Source organism: Tachyglossus aculeatus, chromosome 4 (genome assembly GCF_015852505.1).
Source record: "Tachyglossus aculeatus isolate mTacAcu1 chromosome 4, mTacAcu1.pri, whole genome shotgun sequence".
Taxonomy (NCBI): domain Eukaryota; kingdom Metazoa; phylum Chordata; class Mammalia; order Monotremata; family Tachyglossidae; genus Tachyglossus; species Tachyglossus aculeatus.
Genome location: NC_052069.1, coordinates 27,007,594 through 27,032,367, shown reverse-complemented (window position 1 = coordinate 27,032,367; position 24,774 = coordinate 27,007,594). Strand labels below are relative to the sequence as shown.

Genomic DNA, 24,774 nt, shown 5'->3' with positions numbered 1-24,774 from the left:
CCATACTGCATCTCAAATATATTCTCCTTACAAATGGAGTAATTTCGTTATCTTTGCCAACTCAGCCACTGATCAGCTGGATGAACTGCAAGTTGGTCAACTCCTTCATGCCTCAGTTTCCTAATGCAATAATAATGATAGTATTTGTAAAAAAAAAAAAAAAAAAAAAAAAGCAAAGTATCAGGAACTACGCAAAGAGAAGCAGCGTGGCTCAGTGGGAAGAGCACAGGCTTTGGAGTCAGAGGTCATGGGTTCAAATCCTGGCTCCGCCAATCGTCAGCTGTGTGGCTTTGGGCAAGTCACTTCTCTGTGCCTCAGTGACCTCATCTGCAAAATGGGGATTAAGACTGTGAGCCCCCATGGGACAACTTGATCACCTCGTAGCCTCCCCAGCGCTTAGAACAGTGCTTTGCACACAGTAAGCGCTTAATAAATGCCATCACTATTATTATTATTATCTGGGTTATACACAATCGTATCTGACACAGTCCTCGGCCCATACAAGGCTCCCAGTTCACGGGGGGAGGCAAATAGGTATTTTAATCCCTAGTTTACAGATCAGGAAACTGAGTCCAGAAATTAAGTCACTCACACAAGGTAACGTAACAGGCAGGTGCCAGGGCTGGGATTAGAACCCACATGGCCTAGCTACAAGTACTGCAATCATTCCAGTAGGCTGTGATGTGTAAAATGGACATCTGATACCTGTTCTTCCTCCCTCTTAGATTGCAAGCTTTGAGGGAGGGAGACAAGGACTGTTTCCAACTTGATTATCTTGTATCTACCCCAGCGCTTGGCAAGTAACAGTTGCTTAGTAAGAGAAGCAGCATGGTGTAATAATAATAATGATGGTATTTAAGTGCTTAAAAATGTGCAAAGCACTGTTCTAAGTGCTGGGGAAGGTTACATTGTGATCAGGTTGTCCCACGGGGGGGCTCACAGTTTTAATCCCCATTTTACAGATGAGGGAACTGAGGCCCAGAGAAGGTAAGTGACTTGCCCAAAGTCACACAGCCGACAATTGGCAGAGCCGGGATTTGAACCCATGACCTCTGACTCCAAAGCCCGGGCTCTTTCCACTGAGCCACGCTGCTTCTCAAGTGTAGTGGACAGAGCACAGCCCTGGGTTCTAATTCCGGCTCCACCACCGTCTGCTGTGTGACCTTGAGTGAGTCACTTCGCTTCTCTGTGCCTCAGGTTACCTCATCTGTAAAAATGGGGATTGAGACTGAGCCCTAACTGGGACAGGGACTGTGTCCAAACAGATTAGATTGTATCCACCCCAGGCCTCGGTACACAGGAAGCACATAACAAATATCGTAATTATTAAATGTGATGATTTTGCTGGAGGCAGGTTCTGAAATTGAATTGACTGGCAAGAGGGTCCAAAATCTTCGCACCAGGATGCCCCCAACCTTAGGCTTGGTGCCCAAGACTCTCTCTCTATAAAATGGGAAACAATCCATTCTAAAATGACACCTGTCCTTCGTGGCTTTGGCCACCGAAGTTGATTCTCCTGCAGGCCTCTGAAGTTGAAGAGGGAGCTTAGGGATATAGAAGTCGATCGTGTGGCCACTGCTGCCATGGGGGATTCTTCCTGACCCCGAGTCCCCGTGTGATGCTTTCCTCAGGATCACGGTGTGGAGAGGGGTTAGAGCCATATCCACGACTGGCTCAGAGCAGGTGGGATCACGGTGGGAAAAGTTGCAAGCCTGGAATCAGACTGAAGTCAGCCAACTGGCTGGCTGAATCTCGCCCACCCTCGTTATCCATGGATGGGTTCAAGAGTGCCTCTTCTCAACCTGCACCCCAAAGGGCAGCAAGACAGTTTTAGTCAATCTATTAATACTTTTCAAGGAAAAAATCGAGATTGGTTTCTGAATCGCCATCGCTTTCTAACCGCGTGTCAGCTTTCTCTGCAGAGACACGGCTGTCCTGCACTCTTTCTGGATTTTTTTTTCGCCTGCGGGTATACACGACAGGAGTTTTCTCTGCTGTTGCGTCATTTGGGGTCTCTTCAGTTTTCAAAGCCAGTTGGAGACAATTATAAAACCTATAAAAAAAAAGGGGGAGGATGAAATCACATTTCTGAAACCGGATTTTCAATGAATCACTTTACCAACCACTGACTGAAAAATTTACCTATTTCCAGTACGTGCCCAACCTCCCCACCCAATTTGGGGAAACTTCTCCATGGCTTTAGAAGAGCAAGGTTTCATGTGAGCCCACTGTTGGGTAGGGACTGTCTCTATATGTTGCCAACTTGTACTTACCAAGCGCTTAGTACAGTGCTCTGCACACAGTAAGTGCTCAATACGATTGATTGATTGATTGATTAGTAACATTAGTAGAGTAACCAAGAGCTGCTAAACTGAGACTATGCCGGTTTTATGGTTCATTTTTTCTGAGCATTCCCCCTACCAATTATGAAAGATGCTCATGAGGACTCAATCATTCAATCAATCAGTATTTATTGAGGGATTACTGTATGCAGAACACTGTACTAAGCAATTTGGAGAATACAACAAAACTGTACTTCTAGTCTTACAGGCTTATAGTTTAGAGGAATTAAGACTTGTGTCATCAGCCCTATCGATTGCCAGTCTCACCTCCGCAACATCGCCAAGATCCTCCCTTTCTTCTCCATCCAAACCGCTACCTTGCTGGTTCAATCTCTCATCCTATCCCGATTGGATCACTGCATCAGCCTCCTCTCTGATCTCCCATCATCCTGTCTCTCCCCACTTCATGCTGCTGCCCTGATCATCTTTGTGCAGAAACACTCTGGGCTTGTTACTCCCCTCCTCAAAAATCTCCAATGGCTGCTTGTCAACCTACAAATCAGGCAAAAACTCCTCACTCTCGGCTTCAAGGCTGTCCATCACCTCGCCCCCTCCTACCTCACCTCCCTTTTCTCCTTCTCCAGCCCAGCCCGCACCTTCCGCTCCTCTGCTGCCGCTAACCTCCTCAATGTACCTCGTTCTCTCCTGTCCCGCCATCGACTCCTGGCCCACGTCCTCCCCATGGCCTGGAAAGCCCTCCCTCTGCACACCCGCCAAGCTAGCTCTCTTCCTCCCTTCAAAGCCCTACTGAGAGTTCACCTCCTCCAGGAGGCCTTCCCAGACTGAGCCCCCTTTTTCCTCTCCTCCTCCCCACCCCCCCTGCCCTACCTCCTTCCCCTCCCCACAGCACCTGTATATATGTTTGTACAGATTAATTACTCTATTTTACTTGTACATATTTACTATTCTATTTATTTTCTTAATGATGTGCATCCAGCTTTATTTCTATTTATTCTGATGACTTGACACCTGTCCACATGTTTTGTTTTGTTGTCTGTCTCCCCCTTCTAGACTGTGAGCCCGTTGTTGGGGAGGGACCGTCTCTATATGTTGCCAACTTGTACTTCCCAAGCGCTCAGTACAGTGCTCTGCACAAAGTAAGTGCTCAATAAATACGATTGAATGAATGAATGAATGAATGAAAAGTTATAAACACAATTCAACAGTGCCATGTAATTTACCCTAAATTAACCTTCCACTACAAGATTTCACAATTGCCATTGTGGGATACTTCAGGCCTGAAAAGCAGTGGAAAATATGAAACAATAAGGATCCCTGAAGAGCAAAATCTAAAACTCTGCTGTTGCTTCTACTCTGGAAGAAAAGGAATCTGTTTATCTTCCTTTTATTGGGTAAGCATTTCAAATCAGTGAAATGTGAAAAAAAAAATCAATTTTTCAATAATTATTCTCTCCTCTTTACCTTCTCATAGTATCTTGTTACCTGAGAGCTGGTTTCACCGAGGTAAGAGAACTACAAAATTGTCTTTTACTCTAATGCTTTTCTGAGAGGGCCTAGGAATAAGATTATAACTGAATCTGAAAAAAGAATTTGATTGAAAAAAGGTGAAAAGCAGGAACTTCTTTGGCTATGAAGCAGCAACAGCAGCTTGATAAATTATTTTCACACCTTTTTAAGTTTTTATTTACTATGAATTCAAATAGGTTTAATTTGTGGAAACTGTGCAGCTAGGTTTTCCACCTTGTTCAGTACAATGAAAAAATATTTTGCTTTATCTCCCGAACACTGTTGTCATTTTATCTTTAAATAAAATTAATCATTTAGAGAATATGCAATCCCTAGGTATCAAGACTGTGGTCACAGAGGTTAAAAATCCAAATGATTCAATTATTTATTGAATATTCAATTATTCAGCTAGCTCATCCTACCTGCTGTAGCCCCATTTGCAAATAATTGCATCTGTTGTTCTCTCCCAATTGCTTAGTGCAGTGTTTTGCACAAAGTAGAACTACAACATTTCAGTGCTTAGAACATTGCTTGGCACATAGTAAGCGCTTAACAAATGTCATCATTATTATTATTAATAAAAACTTGGATTATAAAGGCAACAACAAGGCTTTCAGGCACTCAATCAACTCTCTCCCCTTTTCTTAGTTACTCTACTCTCCTGCTGCATCCCTAGCTCATACTTTTCGTTCTTTTTGAACTAACCTTCTCATGGCACCTGCCTCTTGTCTCTCTCACCTCCAACCCCTGGCTGCCCAAGCCATCATCTTGCTTGAAACTCCTTTCCCCGTCAGACCTCAGCACGCTCCGATCTTCAAAGTCCTTCTGAAATCATTTCCTCCTCCACAATGCCTTTCCCTATTAATTTCTTTTTCCCAGGTCACATTACCCCTAACTAGCTTCTCAATATTTCTGCACAAACTCTGCACTTATAATAATAACAACTGGGGTATTTAAGTGCTTACTAGGTGCCACACACTCTACTAACTGCCACAGTGACTGCAGTGTTACAGGGAGATGGCTCCTCTGAAGATAAGGAAGAGCTAGCTCTATGACTGCAGGGCGGCTGCCTTCTTGTTTGTTCCCTGATCTGGTTTTTACACTTGAAAGCACCAGTGGATAGCTTTGGGTACCTATCCAGAGAACAAAGATGCAAAATGGAGGATTGTTTTTTCCCTTTGGAAAGAAGGAGGAGAAGAAGAAAGTAGTTACTATGAGCCCCCTGTGGGTCAACCTGATCACCTTGTAACCTCCCCAGCGCTTAGAACAGTGCTTTGCACATAGTAAGCGCTTAATAAATGCCATTACTATTATTATTATTACAAACCCATCAGGTTGGACACAGTCGCTGTCCCACATGGGGCTCAGCGTCACTCCCCATTTTACAGGATATGGTAACTGAGGCACAGAGAAGTGAAGTGACTTGCCCGAGGTCACATAGCAGACAAGTGGTAGAGCCAAGATTAGAACCCACGACCTTCTGACGCCCAGGCCTATGCTCGATCCACCACGCCATGCTGCTTTTCTTATGTATTCATTCATTCAATCGTATTTATTGAGCGCTTATTGTGTGCAGAGTACTCTACTAAGCGCTTGGAAAGTACAATTCGGCAATTCATGTACCCACAGCCTCCTATAATGTATCTGAAGAAATGCATTTATATACTCCAATACTTAAACACTCTCTCCTCTACATAATCTCTTTCCCTTCTTCCTCCTATCTGTAAATTATTTTAATGTCTTCCTTCCCAACAAGATTATGAACTCCCTGAGAGCCGGGGTTATTTCTACTAACTCTACCAGACTCTTTATTTATACCATAAGCTCATTATGGGAAAGGAATGGGACAACCAACTCTGTTATTTGGTACTCTCCCAAGTGCTCAGTACAGTGCTCTGCACACAGTAAGCACTCAGTAAATAATAATTAATAATGAGGGTATGTTAAGCACTTACTATGTGCCAGGCACTGCATTCATTCACTCATTCAATTGTATTTATTGAGTGCTTACTGTGTGCAGAGCACTGTACTAAGCATTTGGGAAGTACAAGTTAGCAACGTATGCACTGAGCGCTATTGTTTCCAAGCACTTGGTCCAGTGATCTGCCCACAGGAGGTGCTCAATGGATACTCTTGATTGATCACTCTGTAGATTGCCAATCGTCCACCGATACGTGGAAATTGCTAAACTGACCAGTCAAGGTGGATATGCTTGCTCTGCCATCTCCAAGAATGGAAGACACCCCCTTGGTGACCTGTTACTTTTATTGGAGATTATCATCTTATTACCTGTGACTGTGAGCCCACTGTTGGGTAGGGACCGTCTCTATGTGTTGCCAACTTGTACTTCCCAAGCGCTCAGTACAGTGCTCTGCACACAGTAAGTGCTCAATAAATACGATTGATTGATTACCAGCACCATTAAGCATCTATCATTTTTCTTTCTTTTTTAAAGAAAATTCTACTTGTTAACTGCTTATTATAATATTAATAATAATAATGGCATTTATTAAGCGCTTACTATGTGCAAAGCACTGTTGTAAGTGCCAGGCACGGTACTAAGAGCTGGGGTAGATACAGGCTAATCAGGTTGGACACAGTACATGTCCCATTCGGAGCTCACAGTCTTAATCCCCATTTTACAGACGAGGTAACTGACACACAGAGAAGTGAAGTGACTTGCCCGAAGTCATTCATTCATTCACTCGTATTTACTGAGCGCTTACTGTGTGCAGAGCACTGTACTAAGCGCTTGGGAAGGACAAGTTGGCAACATATAGAGACGGTCCCTACTCAACAGTGGGCTCACAGTCTAGAAGGGGGAGAAACACCCTCAGACCCGCACAGAGAGCGACAAAGCCCAGAGGGACCGCTCAGACAGTCGCCGACGGAGGCAGAGGACCCTGGAGTAGGACAGACAAGGGGGAGAGTCAGGATTAGAACCCAGTTCCTTCTAACACCCAGGTCCGGGCTCTAAACCCCAGGTCACACTGCTTCTCCGTTATCTAAAGGGGACTGCTTCGTTTACTTTTGTCACTGTTCCAAACTGCATCCTAAATGAATTCCTGTCCCTGTCTCACATGAGTGGGAGGGAGAATGGGTATTTAATCTCCTTCCCTTCCCCACAGCACCTGTATATATGTATATAAGTTTGTACATATTTATTACTCCATTTATTTATTTATTTTACTTGTACATATCTATTCTATTTATTTTATTTTGTTAGTATGTTTGGTTTTGTTCTCTGTCTCCCCCTTTTAGACTGTGAGCCCACTGTTGGGTTGGGACTGTCTCTATATGTTGCCAACTTGTACTTCCCAAGCGCTTAGTACAGTGCCCTGCACACAGTAAGCGCTCAATAAATACGATTGATTGATTGATTGATTAATCCCCATTTTAAAAGATGAGGAAACTGAGGCACCGAGAAGTTAAGTGACGAGCCCAGAGTCACGCAGAAGGCAAGGGCAGAGCCAGGGTGAGGACTCAAGTGTTTTTAGAAACACATGTAAACATCTAAATCACCAACCTTTCGATTCTCCTCTTGTTTTCTTCCATTTTTTCATTGGCGATTTGTATCAGGAAGTCGATATATTCCTGACTTACCATCAGTTTTCCCTTGCGGCATAGTGGAACTTCCAAAACGTGGGTACTTCGGACAGCCTGGAACGGCGAAATGATTTGGTTACTATTAGAATATGTTCCCTGGAAGGCAAAGGCAACAGAAAAAGAATCCAACATGGGGGCTCTGAGTGGAATCAGTTCTACCAGAATCTTTCTCCTACAAAGAAATGAAGGCCATGCTTTTATTCACTCTGGCTCTACTTAGATGGATGAAAGAACAAGGAATGCATTTCTCTCACAAATAAACCACTTCTGAATAGATTTCTTCAGTGTGGGAAACAGTCCCACAGTAAGGCATTTCTACCACTGTGTCACCAGGGAAACAGCTAACTGTGTTTCTTGAGCACTTACTGTGTGCAGAGCACTGTGCTAAAATGTACAAAAAGTTAAAATGATACAAGAACCCCGTACATTTAAGTTCCAATATTGGCAATAAAATTCCGAAGCTCTATTCAAAACTGGAAGGAGAAAAAGAAAAGTGCAAACTTGAACACAGACTGGAAGGGGCAAATCCCCCCCTGGCTCAACCTCCTTCCCCTCCCCACAGCACCTGTATATAATCAATCAATCAATCGTATTTATTGAGCGCTTACTGTGTGCAGAGCACTGGACTAAGCGCTTGGGAAGTACAAGTTGGCAACATATAGAGACAGTCCCTACCCAACAGTGGGCTCACAGTCCAAAAGTGGGAGACAGAGAACAAAACCAAACATACTAACAAAATAAAATAAATAGAATAGATATGTACAAGTAAAATAAATAGAGTAATAAATATGTACAAACATATATCCAAATATACAGGTGCTGTGGGGAAGGGAAGGAGGTAAGATGGGGGGATGGAGGGGGGGGGGATTTACAGATTTATACAGATTTACTGCTCTATTGTACCTGTACATATTTACTATTCTATTTATTTTGTTAATGATGTGCATTTAGCTTTAATTCTATTTATTCTGACGACTTGACACCAGTCCGTATGCTTTGTTTTGTTGTCTGTCCCCCCCTTCTAGACTGTGAGCCCGCTGTCGGGTAGGGACCGTCTCCATATGTCGACAACTTGTACTTAGTACAGTGCTCTGCACACAGTAAGCGCTCAATAAATACGATTGAATGAATGAATGAATGAAATCAAATTCCCAACCACATCTGAAAATCTCCTCAGCAGCGCATGGTTTTGTTTACAAGTTGAAACTGAATAGCTGCCAATACCTAGATAAAAGCTGTTTTCCCTGATTTTTTTTTATTCCTTTCATCACCACACTTGAAAGGAGAAAGGTAGCAGAAAATGCTACATCAAGGTCCTCCGAAAAAAATAACGAATGGATTAACATAGTTGTACAAATTTCACATATAAAACACTGCTATCGCAAAGCATGTGGGTTCTGATTCAGTACTGATCATCATCATCAATCGTATTTATTGAGCGCTTACTATGTGCAGAGCACTGTACTAAGCGCTTGGGAAGTACAAATTGGCAACATATAGAGACAGTCCCTACCCAACAGTGGGCTCACAGTCTAAAAGGGGGAGACAGAGAACAAAACCAAACATACTAACAAAACAAAATAAATAGAATAGATATGTACAAGTAAAATAAATAAATAAATAAATAGGGTAATAAGGAAAGTTGTACAAAATGGACCTTACCATCATAATCTTTCCTTTTTTTCCAACTGTAATTCCGGAATTCCTGAATCCAGACGCTATGGCCACAGAGTGCTGTAGAAAACAAGGTCTGTTTTTAAAGAATTGGTCTCCACTTAGATTTACCTCTGCAAAGTTGTTAAGGTCTATATCACATGTCTTGGAAGAGGTTACGGGTCATTGGGGCTTTCAGATTGTGCTTTACAATAGTTTATATGTGTAATGTCACTGGAACAGTTGAATTAACTTACTCATTGAAAGCGTTTGTTTAGCAGAGTGCCCACAAGACAGAAAATTAAATTAACTCGGAGTACAAAAGGAAATCAAATAAGGGAAACATACTTACGGTAAAACATAAAGGAAACAAATGAGTAAAAACTGGTACTTAGGGCGCATGATTTATCCAACAGTTCTATTTCAAATAACAAAATTATTGAGAAGCAGCGTGGCTCAGTGGAAAGACCCCTGGCTTTGGAGTCAGAGGTCATGGGTTCGTATCCCGGCTCCACCAACTGTCAGCTGTGTGACTTTGGGCAAGTCACTTCGCTTCTCTGGGCCTCAATTACCTCATCTGTAAAAGGGGGCTAAGGACTGTGAGCCCCCCGTGGGACAACCTGATCGCCTTGTACCCTCCCCAGCGATTAGAACAGTGCTTTGCACGTAGTAAGCGCTTAATAAATGCCATCGTTATTATTATTTGAAAGCATTTAGTTGTGATGATTATTAGCATACGCTATTTCAGATCGCTAAATCTACCAATTGTATTTATTGAGTGTTTACTGTGTATTATTATTATTATTATTATTATTATTATTACAGAGCACTGTGCTAAGCCCTTGGGGGAGTACAACATGACAATATCACAGATGCATCCCCTGCCCCCAAGGAGCATAGAGTCTAGAGGGGAGACAGACGTTAATATAAATGAATAAATTACGGATATATACATATGTGCTGTGGAGCTCGGGGTTGTGATGAGTGAAGGGAGCAAGTCAGGGTGATGCAGAAGGGAGTGGGAAGGGAGGGATTAGTCAGGGAAGGCCTCTTGGAGGAGATGTGCCTTCAGTAAGGCTTTGAAGGTGGTGGGGTGGGAAAGAGCGATTAGTGATTGTCGGATATGATATGGGAGGGCATTCCCGGCCAGAGGCAGGATCATCATCATCATCAATCATATTTATTGAGCGCTTACTGTGTGCAGAACACTGTACTAAGCGCTTGGGAAGTACAAGTTGGCGAGAGGCTGACGGCGAGACAGACGAGATCATGGTACAGTGAGTTCGTTGGCATTAGAGAAGCCAAGTGTGTGGGTTGCAGGAGAGTTGTGAGGTGAGGTCGGAGGTGATCGACTGCTTTAAAGGCGATAGTAAGGAGTTTCTGTTTGATGCAGGTGGATGGGCAACATGGGGAGTAGGGAAACCTGGACTGAATGTTTTTTGTCCATTCATTCAATCGTATTTCTTGAGCGCTTACTGTGTGCAGAGCACTGGACTAAGCTCTTGGGAAGTACAGGTTGGCACCAGATAGAGACGGTCTGTCCCCAACAGCGGGCTCACGGTCTAGAACAATGATCTGGGCAGCAGGGTGAAATACAGTCTGGAGTGGGGAAAGAGAGGAGGCAGGAAGGTCAGCAAGGAGGCTGATAGGGTAATCAAGGTGGGATAGGATAAGTGCTTGGAATAACGTGGTAGCAGTTTGGATGGAAAGGAAAAGGCAGGTTTTAGTGATGTTGTGAAGCTTGAGCTGACTGGATTCAGTGATGGATTGAACATTTGGCTTGAATGAGAGAGAGGACTCAAGGATGACGCCAAGGTTATGGGCTTGTGAGACAGGAAGGAAGTGTCTACAGTGACGGGAAAGTCAAGGGGCGGACGGGGAAGACTAAATGAATCAAATGTTAGAGGAATTAAATTCTACCATTACACCGAGGAGGAGACGACGAACTTTCATTTTACCAGAAGCTGGGCATCCTGCAATTCTCGACACAGCACGTGAAGAACAAATGGTTCAAATTTCAACACTGCATTGCCACTAGCCTTCTGCAGAGCTAGAATCTAAAGAAATACCAAGTATGAGTAACGATGATGATGAAAGTAATAATGATGCTATTTATTAAGGCTTTCTACGTGACAAGGATAGTACTAGGTTAGAGGAGGCAATCGGCTTGTGTACCTATCTCTCAAGAGGCTAGGAATCTAAGAGAACAACAGAGAAGCAATCTGTCCTGACGGATAGAGCTTGGGCCTGGGAGTCGGGACCTGGGTTCTAATCCCGCTCTTTCATTCATTCAATCATATTTATTGAGAGCTTACTGTGTGCAGAGCACCGTACTAAGCGCTTGGGAAGTACAAGTTGACAACATAGAGAGACGGTCCCTACCCAACAGCGGGCTCACGGTCTAGAAGGGCTCACACTCTTCCCCTTGTCTACTGGGTGAACTAGGGCAGCTCACTTCACTTCTCTGTGCCTCAGTTACCTTATCTGAAAAATGAGGACTAATAATAATATTATGATAATGGCATTTATTAAGCGCTTACTACGTGCAAAGCGCTGTTCTAAGCGCTGGAGAGGTTACAAGGTGATCAGGTTGTCCCAGGGGGGCTCACAGTCTGAATCCCCATTTTACAGATGAGAGAACTGAGGCACAGAGAAGTGAAGTAACTTACCCAAAGTCACACAGCTGACAATTGGCGGAGCCGGGATTTGAACCCATGACCTCTGACTCCAAAGCCCCGGCTCTTTCCCCTGAGCCACGCTGCTTCTCATAGTACTCTAATACTGTGAGCCCCACATGGGACAGGGACTGTGTCCAAGATGATTAGACTGTATCCACCTCCGTAGAGTGCCTGGCACATAGTAAGCGCTTAACAAACACTATTGAAAAAAAAAAACCCAAAACAAACCACAACTCCATTTTCCCTATGAGGAAACAAAGAGCCCAGGGAGGTAAATTTTTTTTTTTTTGCATTTGTTAAGCGCTATGTGCAAAGCACTATTCTAAGCGCTGGGGGGATACAAGGCGATCAGGTTGTCCCGTGTGGGGCTCACAGTCATCATCCCCATTTGACAGATGAGGTAACTGAGGCTCCGAGAAGTTAGGTAAATTGACTTTTTTAAGGTCCCACAGTGGATAAGTGACAGAGCTGAGACTAGAACTGGATGCCCTGCTTCCCAGTTGTAAGACATCATAGACCCAGGCCTGGCTAAGGGCCCCCAATCAATCAATCAGTCAGTTGTATTTATTGAGTGCGTCCTGTGTGCACAGCACTGTACTAAGTGCTTGGGAGAGAAGCAGCATGGCCTAGTGCCTCAAAAATCTCCAGTGGCTACCAATCAATCTGCGCATCAGGCAGAAACTCCTCACCCTGGGCTTCAAGGCTGTCCATCACCTCGCCCCCTCCTACCTCACCTCCCTTCTCTCCTTCTCCAGCCCAGCCCGCACCCTCCGCTCCTCCGCCGCTAATCTCCTCACCGTACCTCGTTCTCGCCTGTCCCGCCATCGACCCCCGGCCCACGTCATCCCCCGGGCCCGGAATGCCCTCCCTCTGCCCATCCGCCAAGCTAGCTCTCTTCCTCCCTTCAAGGCCCTGCTGAGAGCTCCCCTCCTCCAGGAGGCCTTCCCAGACTGAGCCCCTTCCTTCCTCTCCCCCTCGTCCCCCTCTCCATCCCCCCCGTCTTACCTCCTTCCCTTCCCCACAGCACCTGTATATATGTATATATGTTTGTACATATTTATTACTCTATTTTACTTGTACATATCTATTCTATTTATTTTATTTTGTTAATATGTTTGATTTTGTTCTCTGTCTCCCCCTTTTAGACTGTGAGCCCACTGTTGGGTAGGGACTGTCTCTATGTGTTGCCAACTTGTACTTCCCAAGCGCTTAGTACAGGCTCTGCACACAGTAAGTGCTCAGTAAATACGACTGATTGATTGATAGTGGCAACAGCCCGGGTTTGGGAGGCCATAGGTTCTAATCCCGGCTCTGCCACTTGTCTGCTGTGTGACCCTGGGCAAGTCACTTGACTTCTCTGTGCCACAGGTCCCTCATCTGTAAAATGGGACTGAGACTGTGTAGCCCCATGGGAGACGGGGACTGTGTCCAACCCAACTGGCATGCATCCACCCCAGCGCTTAGAATGGTGCCTGGCACGTAGTAAGCGCTTAATATCACAGTGATGATGGTGAAACTTTTCTAGTAATTGAGTCCCCACTTGATCTCGTCTGCTTTGGGAATTTAGTTCAGTTCTGACCCCTGGGCCCTCCCCGGGACTGCTGGATGGAGTTCCTGGCTCACTCATTCATTTGTTCGTATTAATCACTTACTATGTGCAAAGCACTGGACTAAACGCTTGGGAGAGTACAACACGCACAGTAAATGGACATATTCCCTGCCTTTTAGGACTTCTAGAAAGAGAGGGCTGATTTTGAGCCTTCCTTATGGTACCCAGTGAAGCGGGGCCCAATTTCCAGCTCATTAGGAAGGATACTCACTGAAGTCTAATCATCATCATCATCAATCGTATTTATTGAGCGCTTACTATGTGCAGAGCACTGTACTAAGCGCTTGGGAAGTACAAATTGGCAACATCTAGAGACAGTCCCTACCCAACAGTGGGCTCACAGGCTAAAAGGGGGAGACAGAGAACAAAACCAAACATACTAACAAAATAAAATAAATAGATACTGTGATATTCCCACTAGACTATGCAGCCTCCATACCACTTCATAAATGATATCAACCATACTTTATTGTCCCACCATAATTTTGGTCCTCTTTATTCACTCCCCTGCCTCCCACCACCTCCTACGACCTACCCCCTTTTTCTTCCTGTCCTCTTAATACCACCGCATCTCTTCATCTCTTGGTCCTCTTCAATCTTCACTTACATTTTGCTCTCCTAACTCAAGTCCTCCTTTTTCTATCAACATTTCAGCCATTCCTTTGAACATCTAACATGTTCAGTAATCACACGCTTATTGAAATAAAGAACTTAGAGCTCCTTCATTCATTCATGTGGCTCAGTGGAAAGAGCCCGGGCTTTGGAGTCAGAGGTCATGGGTTCAAATCCCGGCTCCGCCGATTGTCAGCTGTGTGACTTTGGGCAAGTCACTTCACTTCTCTGGGCCTCAGTTACCTCTTCTGTAAAATGGGAATTAAGACTGTGAGCCCCCCGTGGGGCAACCTGATTACCTTGTAACCTCCCCAGCGCTTAGAACAGTGCTTTGCACATAGTAAGCGCTTAATAAATGTCATTATTATTATTATTATTATTAACTGAGCGCTTACTGTGTGCAGAGCACTGCACTTAGTACACTGTGCTTAGTACAGTGCTCTGCACACAGTAAGCGCTCAATAAATACGATTGATTGATTGATTGCACTAAGCACTTGGGAAGTACAAGTTGGCAACAGATAGAGACGGTCCCTACCCAACAGCGGGCTCATAGTCTAGAAGGGGGAGAAAGAGAACAAAACAAAACACATTGACAAAATACAATAAATAAAATAAATATGCACAAATGAAATAAATAAATGAGTAGAATAATAAATTAAATAGAATAAATCTGTACAAATAAAATACATAAATAAGTAGAGTAATAAATATTAAGAGCTTACTATGAGCCAAGCACTACGGTGGATACAAGCAAATCAGGTTGGACACAGGCGGTCATTCGTTCAATCGCTCCTTCTACTTAGAATGAGCAGCAGAAGCAAATTATTTTCATCAGCTGTGATGTAACTAAATTATTGTTATTAAATAATAATTATTAAATAATAATAATAATCCAGGTCCCTTGAATCCCAGGCCCAGGCTTTTTCCACTAGGCCTTGCTGCTTCTATATTACAATTTATATTTTTAATAAAGCACTTTGATTGCTTTATTACAGTACTAGTACAGAACACTTATACCCAGCCTCCAGTTAACAGAAAACTTAGCTGCCTTCCTTACCAAATCATCTTTTTCAAGGAGTTGGTGAGTCACCAAAAGCCAGGAGCAGTTTTGTTTCTGTATTTCAAAATGATCACTGTCCTAGGGAAAAATAACAATTGAGGAGTAGTTGAAGAGCGTACAGTATTGTATATACATTGTAATACAGTATTAGAGTATTATTTGGATAAGAGGGCATAAGCATTAAACTACAATAAAAATAATAATAATAATGATGGTATTTGTTAAGCGCTTACTATGTGCCGACACTGCTCTAAGCGCTGGGGTTGATTCGAGGTGAACAGGTTGTCCCACATGGGGCTCACAGACTTAATCCCCATTTTCCAGATGAGGTAACTGAGGCACAGAGAAGTTGAGTGACTTGCCCAAAGTCACACAGCTAAGTGGCAGAGCCGGGATTCGAACACACGACCTCAGACTCCCAAGCCCGGGCTCTTTCCACTAAGCCACGCTGTGGTTACTTTTCAGTGCTTACTACGTGCCAAGTACCGGGGTAGAATATGTGTAGATGGGGGCACAAGTCCACCTGTCTCCATGTTTTGTTCATCATCAATCGTATTTATTGAGCGCTTACTATGTGCAGAGCACTGTACTAAGCGCTTGGGAAGTACAAGTTGGCAACATATAGAGACAGTCCCTACCCAACAGTGGGCTCACAGTCTAGAAGGGGGAGACAGACAACAAAACCAAACATACTAACAAAATAAAATAAATAGAATAGATATGTACAAATAAAATAAATAAATAAATAGAGTAATAAATATGTACAAACATATATACATATATGTACAGGTGCTGTGGGGAAGGGAAGGAGGTAAGATGGGGGGGGTGGAGAGGGGGACGAGGGATGATATTGTTGTCTGTCTCCCCCTTCTAGACTGTGAGTCCGTTGCTGGGTAGGGACCGTCTCTATCTGTTGCCAATCTGGACTTCCCAAGCGCTTAGTACAGTGCTCTGCACACAGTAAACGCTCAGTAAATACGATTGAATGAATTATGTACCCAGAAAGTATTTGATAAACAACACTGATTAACTGATTCGATATGGGGTCACAGTCAAAGGGGGAGGGAGAACAGGTATTTCATCCCTAATTTACAAATGAAGAAACTGAGGCCCAGAGCAGTTAAATGACTTGCCCAAGGTCACACAGCTGGCAGGTTGTGCAGCTGGATTAGAGTCAGCGTGGAGTAGAAGGCAGCAGCGCAGCAGAGTGGCTACAGCATGGGTCTAGGGGTCATGCTGTGTCTGCTGTGTGACCTTGGGCAAGTCATTTGACTTCTCTGGGCCTCAGTTACTTCATCTGCAAAATGGGGATTAAGACTGGGAGCCCCACATGGGCTAGGGACTGGGACCAACCCGATTTACTTGTATAATAATAATGGCATTTATCAAGCGCTTACTATGTGCGCAGCACTGTTCTAAGCACTGGGGGGGAATACAAGGTGATCAGGTTGTCCCACGTGGGCTCACAGTCTTCATCCCCATTTTACAGATGAGGGAACTGAGGCCCAGAGAAGTGAAGTGACTTGCCCAAAGTCACACAGCGGACAAGTGGCGGAGCCAGGATTCAAACCCGTGACCTCTGACTCCAAAGCCCTGGCTCTTTCCACTGAGCCACGCTTGTATCTACCCCACTGCTTATTACAGTGTCTGGCACACAGTAAGTGCTAACAAATACCATAATAATTGTTATTAATAATAATAATCCAGGTCCCTTGAATCCCAGGCCCAGGCTTTTTCCACTAGGCCTTGCTGCTTCTATATTACAATTTATATTTTTAATAAAGCACTTTGATTGCTTTATTACAGTACTAGTACAGTACTACCTTTTTTTTTTTACAGTACTAGCTTTTCTTTAAAGTTAACACAAGGAAAATCTGATCCAGTTGTTCAGAGGTAGTAGTATTCAGCTAAAGGGGGAGACTAATTAACTTTTATTCAGTCGAGCCCAAAATACTGCGAATACAAGTGTAAACTTGGCCATTTTTGGAGCAGTAAGCCCCCTCCTTCCTCTCCTCATCCCCCCCGCCTTACCTCCTTCCCCTCCCCACAGCACCTGTATATATATATAAACATACGTTTGTACATATTTATTACTCTATTTATTTTACTTGTACATATTTATTCTATTTATTTTATTTTGTTAATAGGTTTTGTTTTGTTGATACGGGCCTCACGGGTATTGACAAAACCAAAACAAAATAACAACAAAAAAGAAGATCTGGGGTCACTTTTCACCTATCCTTCCTTCGCCCACTGCTCGGGTGTACTTTATTATTATTATTATTGCTATTACATTTGTAACTTGTGACTGTGTTCGAATTAATACCCATAGGGTTTTTTTTTTTGTCCAGCACTCAGTCTGATACGGGCCTCACGGGTATTGACAAAAACAAAACAAAATCACAACAAAAAAGAAGATCTGGGGTCCCTTTTCACCTATCCTTCCTTCGCCCACTGCTCGGGTGTACTTTATTATTATTATTATTGCTATTACACTTGTTACTTGTGACTGTGTTCGAATTAATACCCTTACGGTTTTTTTTTTGTCCAGCACTCAGTCTGATACGGGCCTCGTGGGTATTTACAAAAACAAAACAAAATAACCACAAAAAAGAAGATCTGGGGTCACTTTTCACCTATCCTTCCTTCGCCCAGCGCTCGGGTGTCCTTTAGTATTATTATTATTATTGCTATTACATTTGTAACTTGTGACTGTGTTTGAATTAATGTCCTTGGGTTTTTTTTGTCCAGCACTCAGTCTTGCCTTATGCCGTCGAGTTGTCTCCGACCAGCACATAGTAGAAGTAATAATAATGTTGACGAAGAACTTCCCAAGCGCTTAGTACAGTGCTCTGACACAGTAAGCGCTCAATAAATACGATTGAATGAATGAACCACCTACCCTATGTCAAGCCCAGAGTGACTGTGGGGTAGGGACCGTCTCTATATGTTGCCAACTTGCACTTCCCGAGCGCTCAGTACAGTGCTCTGCACACAGTAAGCGCTCAATAAATACGACTGAATGAATGAAACGCTGGGACAGGTTCAAAATAATCTTTTCCTGTCTCCCAGGGCTTACAGCCTTGTACAGTGCTCTTTCTATTATAAGAGCTTAAATAATAGCCATTACTACAGGGAGGCAGCATGGCTTAGGGGAAAGAGCACGGGCTTGGAAGACGGAGATCGCGGGTTCGAATCCCGACTCCGCCATTCATTCCCTCAGTCGTATTTATTGAGCGCTTACTGTGTGCAGAGCACTGGACTAAGCGCTTGGGAAGTACAAGTCGGCGACATATAGAGACGGTCCCCAAAACGGGCTCACAGTCTAGAAGGGGGAGACAGACAATGAAGCGAAACAAGTTGACAGGCGTCAATACCATCAAAATAAATAGAATTATAGATACATAAATAAATAATAATGATGGCATTTATTAAGCACTTACTATGCGCAAAGCACTGTTCTAAGCGCAGGTGAGGTTACAAGGCGATCAGGTTGTCCCCCGGGGGACTCACAGTCTTCATCCCCGTTTTACAGATGAGGTAACTGAGGCCCAGAGAAGTGAAGTGACTTGCCCAAAGTCACCCAGCTGACAAGTGGCGGAGCCGGGATTTGAACCCATGACCTCTGACTCCAAAGCCCGGGCTCTTTCCACTGAGCCATGCTGCTTCTCAATATACGCACATCGTTGACAAAATCGAGTAATATATTTGAACATATTACTTAATATATATAACATATTACCCATCTTACCTCCTTCCCTTCCCCGCAGCACCTGTATATATGTATATATGCTTGTACATATTTATTACTCTATTTATTTTACTTGTACATATCTATTCTATTTATTTTATTTTGTTAGTATGTTTGGTTCTGTTCTCTGTCTCCCCCTTTTAGACTGTGAGCCCGCTGTTGGGTAGGGACCGTCTCCGTATGTTGCCAACTTGCACTTCCCAAGCGCTTAGTCCAGTGCTCTGCACACAGTAAGCGCTCAATAAATACGATTGATGATGATGATGATGAACAAATATACACAAGTGCTGTAGGGAAGGGAAGGGCAGAGGGAGGGAGTTGGGGTGCTGGGGAGGGGGAGCAGACAAAAAGGGGGACACAGTCTGGGAAGGCCTCCTGGAGGAGGTGAGCTCTCAATAATAATAATAATAATAATAATAGTATTAAGCGCTTACTATGTGCCAAGCACTGTTCTAAGCACTGGAAGGGATTTAAAGGGGGGAAGAGAGCTAGCCTGTCAGCTGTGTGACTTTGGGTAAGTCCCTTAACTTCTCTGTGCCTCATCTGTAAAATGGGGATGAAGATTGTGAGCCCCAAGTGGGACAACATCATTACTTTATATCTACCCCAGTGCTTAGTACAGTACTTAGCATATAGTAAGCACTTAAATACCAATTATTATTATTCTAATCCTGGCTCCACCACTAGTCAGCTGTGTGACCTTGGGCAAGCCACTTAACTTCTCTGTGCCTCAGTTCCCCCACCTGTAAAATAGGGATGAAGCCTGTGAGCCCCACGTGGGACAACCTGATGACCTTGTACCTACCCCAGCGCTTAGAACAGTGCTTGGCACATAGTAAGCGCTTAACAAATACCAACATTAGAGAAGCAGCCTGGCTCAGTGGAAAGAGCCCGGGCTTGGGAGTCAGAGGTCGTGGGTTCTAATCCCGGCTCCGCCACTTATCTGTTGTGTGACTTTGGGCAAGGCACTTCACTTCTCTGTGCCTCAGTTCCCTCATCTGTAAAATGGGGATTAAAACTGTAAGCCCCATGTGGGACAACCTGATTACCCTGTATCTCCCCCAGTGCTTAGAACAGTGCTTGGCACATAGTAAGCACTTAACAAATACTAACATTATTACTATTCTCTGGACCTCAGTTACCTCATCTGTCAAATGGGGATGAAGTCTTCCCAGACTGAGCCCCTTCCTTCCTCTCTCCCTCCTCCTCCTCCTCCTCCTCATCCCCCCGCCTTATCTCCTTCCCCTCCCCACTGCACCTGTATATATATATATATATGTATGTGTATATATATATATATGTATATGTATATATGTTTGAACATATTTATTACTCTATTTTACTTGTACATATTTATTCTATTTATTTTATTTTGCTAATATGTTTTGTTTTGTTGTCTGTCTCCCCCTTCTAGACTGTGAGCCCACTGTTGGGTAGGAACCATCTCTATATGTTGCCAACTTGTACTTCCCAAGCACTTAGTACAGTGCTCTAAACACAGTAAGCGCTCAATAAAAACGACAATGAATGAATGACTGTGAGCCCCCCGTGGGACAACCTGATCACCTTGTAACCTCCCCAGCACTTAGAACAGTGCTTTGCACACAGTAAGCGCTTAATAAATGCCATTATTGTTATTATTATAATGAAAAAGGACACCCGTTTCCATGGTACCAGGAGGCTCTCCCGTCAGCGTGGCTCAGTGGAAAGAGCCCGGGCTTTGGAGTCAGAGGTCATGAGTTCAAATCCCAGCTCCGCCAACTACCAGCTGTGTGACTTTGGGCAAATCACTTCACTTCTCTGGGCCTCAGTTACCTCATTTGTAAAACGGGGATGAAGACTGTGACCACCCCGGGGAACAACCCGATCACCTTATAACCTCCCCAGCGCTTAGAACAGTGCCCTACTGAAGGCCCTATTGAGAGCTCACCTCCTCCAGGAGGCCTTCCCAGGCTAAGCCCCTGCCTTCCTCTCCCCCTCCTCCCCCTCCCCATCCCCCCCGCCTTACCTTCTTCCCTTCCCCACAGCACCTGTATATATGCATATATGTTTGTACATATTTACTACTCTATTTGTACATATTTATTCTACTTATTTTGTTAACATGTTTTGTTCTCTGTCTCCCCCTTCTAGACAGTGAGCCCACTACTGGGTAGGGACCATCTCTATATGTTGCCAACTTGTACTTCCCAAGCGCTTAGTACAGTGCTCTGCACACAGTAAGCGCTCAATAAATACGATTGAATGAATGAAGGAAATCAGTTCACTTCTCTGGGCCTCAATTACCTCATCTGTAAAATGGGGATGAAGACTATGAGCACCCCGGGGGGGAACCTGATCACCTTGTGACTTCCCCAGCGCTTAGAACAGTGCCTTGCACATCGTAAGCGCTTAACAAATACCATCATTCATTCAATCATATTTATTGAGTGCCTACTGTGTGCAGAGCACTGTACTAAGCGCTTGGGAAGTATAAGTTGGCAACATATAGACTCCCCCTCCTCCCCTTCTCCATCCCCCCCGCCTTACCTTCTTCCCTTCCCCACAGCACCTGTATATAGGTATATATGTTTGTCCGTATTTATTACTCTTTATTTACTTTGTACATGTTTATTCTACTTATTTTATTTTGTTAATATGTTTTGTTCTGTCTCCCCCTTCTAGACTGTGAGCCCATTGTTGGGTAGGGACCGTCTCTATATGTTGCCAACTTGGACTTCCCAAGCGCTTAGTCCAGCGCTCTGCACACAGTAAGCGCTCAATAAAGACGACTGAATGAATGAATGTGAGCCCCCCACGTGGGACAACCTAATCACCTTGTATCCTCCCCAGCGCTTAGAACAGTGTTTTGTACATAGTAAGCACTTAACAAATACCATCAGTCATTCACTGAGAGCTCACCTCCTCCAGGAGGCCTTCCCAGACTGAGCCCCTTCCTTCCTCTCCCCCCTCGTCCCCCTCTCCATCCCCCCCATCTTACCTCCTTCCCTTCCCCACAGCACCTGTATATATGTATATATGTTAGTACATATTTATTACTCCATTTTACTTGTACATATCTATTCTATTTATTTTATTTTGTTAGTATGTTTGGTTTTGTTGTCCATCTCCCCCTTCTAGACTGTGAGCCCACTGTTGGGTAGGGACCGTCTCTACATGTTGCCAACTTGTACTTCCCAAGCGCTTAGTACAATGCTCTGCACACGGTAAGCGCTCAATAAATACGGTTGGATGAATGAATGTCTCCCCGTTCTAGACTGTGAGCCCACTGTCGGGTGGGGACCGTCTTTCTATGTTGCCAACTTGTCCTTCCCAAGCACTTAGTCCAGCGCTCTGCGCACAGTAAGCGCTCAATAAATGCAATTGAATGAATGAATGAAATCACTTCTCTGGGCCTCAATTACCTCATCCGTAAAATGGGGATGAAGATTGTGCGCCCCCCGGGGGGCAACCTGATCACCTTGTAACCTCCCCAGCGCTTAGAACGGTGCCTTGCACACCGTAAGCGCTTAACAAATACCATCGCTCATTCATATTTATTGAGCGCTCACTGTGTGCAGAGCACTGTACTAAGCGCTTGGGAAGTACAAGTTGGCAACACATGGAGACAGTCCCTACCCAACAGTGGGCTCACAGTCTAAAAGGGGGAGATGGAGAACAAAACCAAACACACTAACAAAATAAAATAAATAGAATAGATATGTACAAGTAAAATAAATAAATAGGGTAATAAATATGTACAAACGTATATACAAATATGCAGGCGCTGTGGGGAAGGGAAGGAGGTAAGATGGAGGGGATGGAGAGGGGGGAGCTTAACAAATACCATCATTCATTCATATTTACTGAGCGCTCACTGTGTGCAGAGCACTGTACTAAGCGCTTGGGAAGTACAAGTTGGCAACATATAGAGACTGTGAGCCCACTGTTGGGTAGGGACCGTCTCTATATGTTGCCAACTTGTCCTTCCCAAGCGCTTAGTACAGTGCTCTGCACACAGTAAGCGCTCAATAAACACGATTGATGATGATGATATAGAGACGGTCCCTACGCAACAGCGGGCTCACGTGACCATCATCACCACCTCCCGAAAAAGGACCTCCCGTTGCCATGGGAACGACGGCGCGCCCCCTCCCGTTTCCATGGCAACGGTTTTTTTTTTGTTGGTGGCGGCTCCCCCTGCTGGCGGGGCGTGGGAATGGCCGTACCCGGTCGACGAGGAGCATCCTTCCGGCGCAGGAGCTGGTGGTGCAGAAGCGGTGCTGCCGGTTGAGGGAGCGGACCAGCTCCGCCGCCGCCGCGTCCACGCTGCCCTTGCGGCTCCCGTCCGCCCTGCCCAAAGCCTGCGCCTTCCGATGGCCGAAACCCTGAGGACCGGCACCGGAGCACGACGCCATGGCCGCGACACGGTGGCCGCCGGAGGACATACCGCGGCGACACGCGAAGCCCGCGCGGGGGCGCCGGCGGGGCGGGACTTCCTGTCACGTGATGGGACGTCGTGACGTCATCCTTAGTGGGCGGGGCCTTGCGCGTCGCGACGTTCCTTCAGGGGGCTCGAGTGTGAGGGCGGGGCTTCCAACGTCGTGACGTGTACGTGATGGGCGGGGCCTCGCGCGGCGCGACGGGCTTTAGGGGATGGGCTTCCAACGTCGTGACGTAAACCTGGGGGCGTGGCTTTGAACGCGGGGCGGACCTTCCGACGTCGTGACGTAACCTGTGGTGGGCGGAGCGTCGGACGCGGGGGCGGGGCCTCGAGCGTCATTCATTCATTCCATCTTATTTATTGAGCGCTTGCCGTGTGCAGAGCACTGTACTAAGCGCTTGGGAAGTACAGGTTGGCAACATCAATCAATCAATCGTATTTATTGAGCGCTTACTGTGTGCAGAGCACTGGACTAAGCGCTTGGGAAGTAGAAGTTGGCAACATCAATCAATCAATCGTATTTATTGAGCGCTTACTGTGTGCAGAGCACTGGACTAGGCGCTTGGGAAGTACAGGTTGGCAACATCAATCAATCAATCGTATTTATTGAGCGCTTACTGTGTGCAGAGCACTGGACTAGGCGCTTGGGAAGTACAAGTTGGCAACATCAATCAATCAATCGTATTTATTGAGCGCTTACTGTCTGCAGAGCACTGTACTAAGCGCTTGGGAAGTACAGGTTGGCAACATCAATCAATCAATCGTATTTATTGAGTGCTTACTGTGTGCAGAGCACTGTACTAGGCGCTTGGGAAGTACAAGTTGGCAACATCAATCAATCAATCGTATTTATTGAGCGCTTACTGTCTGCAGAGCACTGTACTAAGCGCTTGGGAAGTACAGGTTGGCAACATCAATCAATCAATCGTATTTATTGAGCGCTTACTGTGTGCAGAGCACTGGACTAGGCGCTTGGGAAGTACAAGTTGGCAACATCAATCAATCAATCAATCGTATTTATTGAGCGCTTACTGTGTGCAGAGCACTGGACTAAGCGCTTGGGAAGTAGAAGTTGGCAACATCAATCAATCAATCGTATTTGTTGAGCGCTTCCTGTGTGCAGAGCACTGGACTAAGCGCTTGGGAAGTACAAGTTGGCAACATAGAGAGACGGCCCCTACCCAACAGCGGGCTCACAGTCTAGAAGACACAGAAGGGAGAAGGGGTCAGGGAAATGAGGGCTTAATTAGGGAAGGCCTCCCAGTATCCGATATACCTTCATATCTAAGAGACCAATCAATCAATCCATCAATCAATCAATCGTATTTATTGAGCGCTTACTGTGTGCAGAGCACTGTACTAAGCGCTTGGGAAGTCCAAATTGGCAACATTTAGAGACGGTCCCTACCCAAGTGGGCTCACAGTCTAGAAGGGGGAGACAGACAACAGAACAAAACATTAACAAAAGAAAATAAGTAGAATAAAAATGTACAAGTAAAATAAATAAATAAGTAGAGTAATAAATACGTACAAACATCTATACATATATACAGGTGCTGTGGGGAGGGGAA

The 24,774-nt window shown here is 44.8% G+C and overlaps 1 protein-coding gene across 3 annotated transcripts; it reads right to left on the bottom strand.

The window, feature by feature from the left end:
• Positions 1-1,821: 1,821 nt before the first annotated feature.
• Positions 1,822-23,413, bottom strand: TYW3 (tRNA-yW synthesizing protein 3 homolog). Of its 3 annotated transcripts, XM_038745448.1 has the most exons (6): positions 22,989-23,413; positions 15,027-15,107; positions 11,027-11,125; positions 9,078-9,149; positions 7,336-7,469; positions 1,822-2,053 (listed from the first exon to the last, which is right to left on the bottom strand). In XM_038745448.1, exons 1-6 carry the CDS (start codon positions 23,205-23,207, stop codon positions 1,843-1,845), a joined length of 816 nt encoding a protein of 271 aa, XP_038601376.1. In that variant the 5' UTR covers positions 23,208-23,413; the 3' UTR covers positions 1,822-1,842. The 3 variants fall into 3 exon arrangements, with proteins under 3 accessions (XP_038601376.1, XP_038601378.1, XP_038601377.1); XM_038745450.1 differs by lacking the exon at positions 11,027-11,125; XM_038745449.1 differs by lacking the exon at positions 15,027-15,107.
• Positions 23,414-24,774: the final 1,361 nt, after the last annotated feature.